This window comes from Procambarus clarkii, chromosome 16 (assembly GCF_040958095.1).
Source record: "Procambarus clarkii isolate CNS0578487 chromosome 16, FALCON_Pclarkii_2.0, whole genome shotgun sequence".
NCBI classification, from domain to species: domain Eukaryota; kingdom Metazoa; phylum Arthropoda; class Malacostraca; order Decapoda; family Cambaridae; genus Procambarus; species Procambarus clarkii.
Window position 1 is genome coordinate 18,234,677 of NC_091165.1, and position 8,430 is coordinate 18,243,106.

General features: G+C 53.0%; 1 protein-coding gene across 1 annotated transcript; it reads right to left on the bottom strand.

Annotated features, from left to right (window-relative positions):
* Nucleotides 1–1,992: 1,992 nt before the first annotated feature.
* On the bottom strand, nucleotides 1,993–6,391 carry LOC138365253 (protein qua-1-like). Its single transcript, XM_069325523.1, has 2 exons — nucleotides 6,253–6,391; nucleotides 1,993–3,953 (listed from the first exon to the last, which is right to left on the bottom strand). The coding sequence occupies exons 1-2, from the start codon at nucleotides 6,389–6,391 to the stop codon at nucleotides 1,993–1,995; spliced, it is 2,100 nt and encodes a 699-aa protein (XP_069181624.1).
* Nucleotides 6,392–8,430: the final 2,039 nt, after the last annotated feature.

Here is an 8,430-nt window from a genome sequence, read left to right on the forward strand (position 1 = left end):
CGCTTGGCACCAGTGTCGTCGCAGGAGTTGCCAGAATGTAGCTGTAAACAGCTGCAAACCGCCTTCGGGACTCCGACTCCGGATTTTTCCTCGGGGTTGACTCCCAAAGCTTTTCCCATGAGTGGGTTTAGCCGCAAGACAGCAGAGGTTTGAATTCGGGGTTTTCCTTTCCCTAGATGAGCTGCCTTCCCAGGTTGACGAGTCCCATCTGCTGGAAGCAACTGATTTTAAGGCGCCAGAGGCCCGCCTTCGCCTCTTCTCCATGTTGGTAGAAGCAGTTCCGCCAGGCCTAGAGGCTAAGCCACAGGTGCAGGCCAGGAGCTGGACTTGGTTGTCAGAGACTATTTGAGACGCACGCCATCAGGGGCACTTTACAGGCTGTGGGAGCTTATCTCTACAACCCTTCCCCCCGGCTATGACAACCCTTGGAACCAAGGGTTGGTTACCACACTATGTCATCACTTATACCTCAAGTAAAAGTGTCTGGACACTTGCACCAAGCGTGTAAGTATTCGGACACATATATAACACCTGTCTCTCTAGAGAAACGAAAAATGCATCATCAGTGTTTATCAAGGGTGAAAGGTAGCTGTTAGACCACTTGTTGAGGGTGCTGATGGTGTGGAGCATGTTTAGGGTCTGGAGGGTGTAGAGCATGTGGACTGTATGGAGGGTGTGGAGCATGTGGACTGTATGGAGGGTGTGGAGCATGTGGACTGTATGGAGGGTGTGGAGCATGTGGACTGTATGGAGGGTGTGGAGCATGTGGACTGTATGGAGGGTGTGGAGCATGTGGACTGTATGGAGGTGTGGAGCATGTGGAGGGTGTGGTCTCTGATGATACACCACTGGAGACATCTACAGTATCACACATTAATCACGTTTAATTGGATTCTCATGACAAATTGTGTAGAGTTGTTAGCACTTCCCCACACCCCCTCCCTCCCCCCCAGCCACACCCCTTGCTCCTCCCCCAGCCACACCCCCTTGCTCTCTCCCCCCCCAGCCACACCCCTGGCTCCTCCCCCAGCCACACCCCCTTGCTCTCTCCCCCCCCAGCCACACCCCTGGCTCCTCCCCCAGCCACACCCCTTGCTCCTCCCCTAGCCACACCCCTTGCTCCTCCCTCAGCCACACCCCCTTGCTCTCTCCCCCCCCAGCCACACCCCTGGCTCCTCCCCCAGCCACACCCCTTGCTCCTCCCCCAGCCACACCCCTTGCTCCTCCCCCAGCCACACCCATTGCTCCTCCCCCAGCCACACCCCTTGCTCCTCCCCCAGCCACACCCCTTGCTCCTCACCCAGCCACTCCCCTTGCTCCTCCCCTAGCCACACCCCTTGCTCCTCCCCCAGCCACACCCCTTGCTCCTCCCCCAGCCACACCCCTTGCTCCTCCCCCAGCCACATCCCCTAGACACACCCCTTGCTCCTCCCCCAGCCACATCCCCTAGACACACCCCTTGCTCCTCCCCCAGCCACACCCCTTGCTCCTCACCCAGCCACATCCCCTGGCTCCTCCCCCAGCCACACCCCTTGCTCCTCCCCCAGCCACACCCCTTGCTCCTCCCCAGCCACACCCCTTGCTCCTCCCCCAGCCACACCCCTGGCTCCTCCCCCAGCCACACCCCTTGCTCCTCCCCTAGCCACACCCCTTGCTCCTTCCCCAGCCACATCCCTTGCTCCTCCCCCAGCCACACCCCTTGCTCCTCCCCCAGCCACACCCCTTGCTCCTCCCCCAGCCACACCGCTTGCTCCTCCCCCAGCCACACCCCTTGCTCCTCCCCCAGCCACACCGCTTGCTCCTCCCCCAGCCACACCCCTTGCTCCTCCCCCAGCCACACCGCTTGCTCCTCCCCCAGCCACACCCCTTGCTCCTCCCCCAGCCACACCCCTTGCTCCTCCCCCAGCCACACCCCTTGCTCCCCCCTCAACCACACCCCCTGCCCCCCCCCAGCCACACAGGTACAACCAGGCCAGAATAAAAATACACATATTAATATCTCTGATGTTTTGGAAGTTTCCTATTGTGGCCACTACCTGGACACTTGCTATTGTGGCCACTACCTGGACACTTGCTATTGTGGCCACTACCTGGACACTTGCTATTGTGGCCACTACCTGGACACTTGCTATTGTGGCCACTACCTGGACACTTGCTATTGTGGCCACTACCTGGACACTTGCTATTGTGGCCACTACCTGGACACTTGCTATTGTGGCCACTACCTGGACACTTGCTATTGTGGCCACTACCTGGACACTTGCTATTGTGGCCACTACCTGGACACTTGCTATTGTGGCCACCACCTGGACACTTGCTATTGTGGCCACTACCTGGACACTTGCTATTGTGGCCACTACCTGGACACTTGCTATTGTGGCCACTACCTGGACACTTGCTATTGTGGCCACTACCTGGACACTTGCTATTGTGGCCACTACCTGGACACTTGCTATTGTGGCCACCACCTGGACACTTGCTATTGTGGCCACTACCTGGACACTTGCTATTGTGGCCACCACCTGGACACTTGCTATTGTGGCCACTACCTGGACACTTGCTATTGTGGCCACTACCTGGACACTTGCTATTGTGGCCACCACCTGGACACTTGCTATTGTGGCCACTACCTGGACACTTGCTATTGTGGCCACTACCTGGACACTTGCTATTGTGGCCACCACCTGGACACTTGCTATTGTGGCCACTACCTGGACACTTGCTATTGTGGCCACTACCTGGACACTTGCTATTGTGGCCACCACCTGGACACTTGCTATTGTGGCCACTACCTGGACACTTGCTATTGTGGCCACTACCTGGACACTTGCTATTGTGGCCACCACCTGGACACTTGCTATTGTGGCCACTACCTGGACACTTGCTATTGTGGCCACCACCTGGACACTTGCTATTGTGGCCACCACCTGGACACTTGCTATTGTGGCCACCACCTGGACACTTGCTATTGTGGCCACTACCTGGACACTTGCTATTGTGGCCACTACCTGGACACTTGCTATTGTGGCCACTACCTGGACACTTGCTATTGTGGCCACTACCTGGACACTTGCTATTGTGGCCACTACCTGGACACTTGCTATTGTGGCCACTACCTGGACACTTGCTATTGTGGCCACTACCTGGACACTTGCTATTGTGGCCACTACCTGGACACTTGCTATTGTGGCCACCACCTGGACACTTGCTATTGTGGCCACTACCTGGACACTTGCTATTGTGGCCACTACCTGGACACTTGCTATTGTGGCCACTACCTGGACACTTGCTATTGTGGCCACTACCTGGACACTTGCTATTGTGGCCACTACCTGGACACTTGCTATTGTGGCCACCACCTGGACACTTGCTATTGTGGCCACTACCTGGACACTTGCTATTGTGGCCACCACCTGGACACTTGCTATTGTGGCCACTACCTGGACACTTGCTATTGTGGCCACTACCTGGACACTTGCTATTGTGGCCACCACCTGGACACTTGCTATTGTGGCCACTACCTGGACACTTGCTATTGTGGCCACTACCTGGACACTTGCTATTGTGGCCACCACCTGGACACTTGCTATTGTGGCCACTACCTGGACACTTGCTATTGTGGCCACTACCTGGACACTTGCTATTGTGGCCACCACCTGGACACTTGCTATTGTGGCCACTACCTGGACACTTGCTATTGTGGCCACTACCTGGACACTTGCTATTGTGGCCACCACCTGGACACTTGCTATTGTGGCCACTACCTGGACACTTGCTATTGTGGCCACCACCTGGACACTTGCTATTGTGGCCACCACCTGGACACTTGCTATTGTGGCCACCACCTGGACACTTGCTATTGTGGCCACTACCTGGACACTTGCTATTGTGGCCACTACCTGGACACTTGCTATTGTGGCCACTACCTGGACACTTGCTCAGTCTGGGGGGTTCTGGGGTAGGGGAAACCCGGGACGGGGTGGTTGGGGGCGATGGTTGGGGTTGCTGTTGAAGGGGTGGCTAGAGGGGGTAGTAGGGCTGGTAGAGGATGGTTGGGCAGGGGGTGACAGGGAAATGGTTGTAGGTAGTAGAAGGCTGGGGAGGGGGTGGCAGGGAGGGGGTGGCAGGGGAGGGGGGTGGCTGGGGTGGGGGGTGGCAGGGAAAGGGATACAATTACGGGAAAATAACAACTGACACGTTTTTGCACAAGTTGCGGGACGGTGGTACTTGGGGGTAGTAGTGGTTGTGGTGGTGGTGACTGGTGGTGGGGGTGGTGGTGGTGGAGGTTGTGGTGGGGGTTGTGGTGGTGGTGGTTGTGGTGGTGGTGGTTGTGGTGGTGGTGACAGTGGTGGTTGTGGTGGTGGTGGAGGTTGTGGTGGGGGTTGTGGTGGTGGTGGTTGTGGTGGTGGTGGTAGTGGAGGCAGTGGTTGTGGTTGTGGTGGTGGAGGTAATGGTGGTGGTTGTGGTGGTGGAGTCAGTGGTGTTGGTTGTGGTGGTGGAGGTAATGGTGGTGGTTGTTGTGGTGAAGGTAGTGGTGGTTGTAGTGGTGGTGGAGGTAGTGGTGGTTGTGGTGGTGGTGGAGGTAGTGGTGGTTGTGGTGGTGTAGGTAGTGGTGGTTGTGGTGGTGTAGATAGTTGTGGTGGTGTAGATAGTGGTGGTTGTGGTGGTGTAGGTAGTGGTGCTTGTGGTGGTGGAGGTTGTGGTGGTGTAGGTAGTGGAGGTTGTGGTGGTGTAGGTAGTGGTGGTTGTGGTGGTGTAGGTAGTGGTGGTTGTGGAGGTTGTGGTGGTGGAGATAGTGGTGGTTGTGGTAGTGGTGGTTGTGGTGGTTCTGGTGGTGGAGATAGTGGTGGTTGTGGTGGTGGAGATAGTGGTGGTGGTAGTGGCGGTTGTAGTGGTGGTTGTGGTGGTGGAGATAGTGGTGGTGTAGGTAGTGGTGGTGGAGATAGTGGTGGTTGTGGTGGTGTATGTGGTGGAGATAGTGGTGGTTATGGTGGTGGAGGTAGTGGTGGTTGTGGTGGTGGAGGTAGTGGTGGTTGTGGTGGTGGAGATAGTGGTGGAGGCACTAAGACACTGTCCTCCCCTGTTTGACTTGCCACACATGCAGCCGCTCCGAGAAAATTATAGACTCGTTACCTCTTCACAAATTACCCGCCAAATATGGCGGACCCGACGCGGTGAGCGGCTGCGGGCCGCAGTGAATGTGTAAACGGAGTTATATTGATTTTCTGGGGGAAATGTGTCGAAATTCGGTGAAGCTCGCGGCCTTAGATCATCCGGAGGCGTGTGGAGGAGGTATTTTGGCGTGATCTTGAACGCTGGGGGAGAGATAGTGAGGAGAGAGGCGGGAGAGACAGAGAAAAGTGGAGGTAGAGAGACGGGTGGTCTGACATGGTGCCCCCTAGCGGTACATCCATCAGTCTCCAGACTCACCACCGCGGCCCCTCGTCCTACACTCTCTCTCTCTTTCTCTCTCTCCTCTCTCTTTCTCTCCTCTCTCTTTCTCTCCTCTCTCTCCCCCCTTCCCTCCCCCCTCCCTCTCTGTCACTCTCCTTGGACCACCTGTAGCGTCCATAAGCCGACATGAGTGACCTACGGGGACACCTGGGGAGGGGGGGGGGAGGCAGCTCAGGTGTGTGGAGACCTCAGGTGTGTGTGTGTGTGTGTGGAGACCTCAGGTGTGTGTGTGTGTGTGTGGAGACCTCAGGTGTGTGTGTGTGTGTGTGTGTGTGGAGACCTCAGGTGTGTGTGTGTGTGTGTGTGTGTGTGTGGAGACCTCAGGTGTGTGTGTGTGTGTGTGTGTGTGTGTGGAGACCTCAGGTGTGTGTGTGTGTGTGGAGACCTCAGGTGTGTGTGTGTGTGTGTGTGTGTGTGTGTGGAGACCTCAGGTGTGTGTGTGTGTGTGGAGACCTCAGGTATGTGTGTGTGTGTGCGGAGACCTCAGGTGTGTGTGTGTGGAGACCTCAGGTGTGTGTGTGTGTGTGTGTGTGGAGACCTCAGGTGTGTGTGTGTGTGTGTGTGCGGAGACCTCAGGTGTGTGTATGTGGAGACCTCAGGTGTGTGTGTGTGTGTGTGTGTGGAGACCTCAGGTGTGTGTGTCCCGCTTATCCCGCTAACCAGAGTCTCCTGGAAATGTATATTTGATCACCCCTGCTCCCCCTTCATAATGTACCCGCTATCCTCAAGGGGGGTAGAAATAGCCTAAACTACTCTATCCCTTTGATATGTATTTCTTTCTTGTCTCAATAAGCATACTTGAACTTGCTATCCTGGAGGTCTTACGGTGCCGTCTAGACACGCGTCCATCCTTGTCCCCCCAACCCGTGCCTTCTCCTCCTATAGATGTATCATCATCCGGGGCTCCTATGACCGGTGGCGGCTGCCAGCCTGCCATTATCCTGTCCCCTGAGAAAACACGTGCACTCACCTATTTGTGCTTGTGGGGGTTGAGCTCTGGCTCTTTGGTCCCGCCTCTCGACTGTTAATCAACAGGTGTACAGGTCCCTGAGCCTACTGGGCTCTATCATATTTACACTTATTGATATTTTGTATTTTGTACCTCGGAAAGATAATATATACAAGATATTTTGTAGCTAGACCTGCCCTGGTAACGCTTTATTACTCTCTCATCTATCCTATCTCAACAATGGTACTCCTTCAAGGAGTGCCGGACCAACCGGGCTGTGGTGGGTATGTGGGCCTGCGGGCCGCTCCAAGCAACAGCCTGGTGGACCAAACTCTCACAAGTCAAGTCTGGCCTCGGGCCGGGCTTGGGGAGTAGAAGAACTCCCAGAACCCCATCAACCAGGTATCAACCAGGTATGGTATTTGTGCTTGGGGTTCTACTACCCAAAATCATTTACGTCCTCTAATTTCTCAACACAAAGCTGCTATTAGGACAATAACCAACTCTGGCCCCAGACATCACTCGGTACCCCTACTCAAATCTCTGAATATGTTAGATATTAAGTCACTGCACATTCTCTCATGTGTACTCTATATATTTAAAGCTCTGAACTGAAATGTCAATCATGACCTAAAAGCTTCTTAGAATGTTGTAACAGAACCCATGAGCACCACATCAGAAACAAATACATATTTGATATTCCAAGAGTACGACTTAATCAAACCAGAAATGCTCTACAAATCAAGGGACCCAGAATGTGGAATGACCTTCCCAATCATGTCAAAGACTGTACCTCTCTCAACCACTTTAAGATAAAAACTAAAAACTACCTAATAAACTCCATGTAACCTACCTTACCCCTAAATGTCAACCCATGTCTTACTATTTTAAACAATGCTGTTTGTTGACCAACTTGTATAATTGCTATTTTCTGCCATGTTCCCCCTTTTTATATATAATTTTTTCAACACAATTTATACTTTTAATTCAATTACTATTAAGTTTTAGTCCAAGTGTTCCCCCCCCCCCCTCACCTTGCCCGAAACGCTATGCGTATTAGTGGCTTTAGGTATTGTATGTACTACCTCTATCTTTAAATAACAACATTATGTTTGTAACTCATCTAAAATGTATGTACCTTTAACTGAATGAAAATCTAATCTAATCTAATCTAAACTTGAAACTGTGTATGGAGTCAGCCTCCACCACATCACTTCCTAATGCATTCCATTTGTCAACCACTCTGACACTAAAAAAGTTCTTTCTAATATCTCTGTGGCTCATTTGGGCACTCAATTTCCACCTGTGTCCCCTAGTGCGTGTGCCCCTTGTGTTAAATTGCATGTTCTTATCTACTCTATCAATTCCTTCGAGAATCTTGTATGTGGTGATCATGTCCCCCCTAACTCTTCTGTCTTCCAGCGACGTGAGGTTCAACTCCCGTAGTCTCTCCTCGTAGCTCATACCTCTCAGCTCGGGTACTAGTCTAGTGGCAAACCTTTGAACCTTCTCCAGTTTAGTCTTATGCTTGACTAGATATGGACTCCATGCTGGGGCTGCATACTCCAGGATTGGCCTGACATATGTGGTATACAAAGTTCTGAATGATTCCTTACACAAGTTTCTAAATGCCGTTCTTATGTTGGCCAACCTGGCGCATGCCGCTGATGCTATCCTCTTGATATGGGCTGCAGGAGACAGGTCTGGCGTGATACCAACCCCCAAGTCTCTCTTTCTGACTCTTGAAGAATTTCATCTCCCAAATGATATCTTGTATCTGGTCTCCTGCTCCCTACACCTATCTTCATTACATTACATTTGCTTGGGTTAAACTCTAACAACCATTTATTCGACCATTCCTTCAGTTTGTCTTGAAGCCTGACGCAGTCCTCTGTCTTAATCCTTCTCATAATTTTGGCGTCGTCAGCAAACATTGAGAGGAATGAGTCTATACCCTCTGGGAGATCGTTTACGTATATCAGAAACAGGATAGGTCCAAGTACAGAGCCCTGTGGGACTCCACTGGT

Excerpts from the sequence above, each read along its gene's own strand:
- LOC138365253 (XM_069325523.1), bottom strand. The coding sequence starts at position 6,391 with ATGGCAGGCTGGCAGCCGCCACCGGTCATAGGAGCCCCGGATGATGAT. Across the intron at positions 3,954-6,252 it reads CTCCAGGATAGCAAGTTCAA|AACCCCCCAGACTGAGCAAG; the intron begins GTATGCTTATTG and ends CCCCTACCCCAG.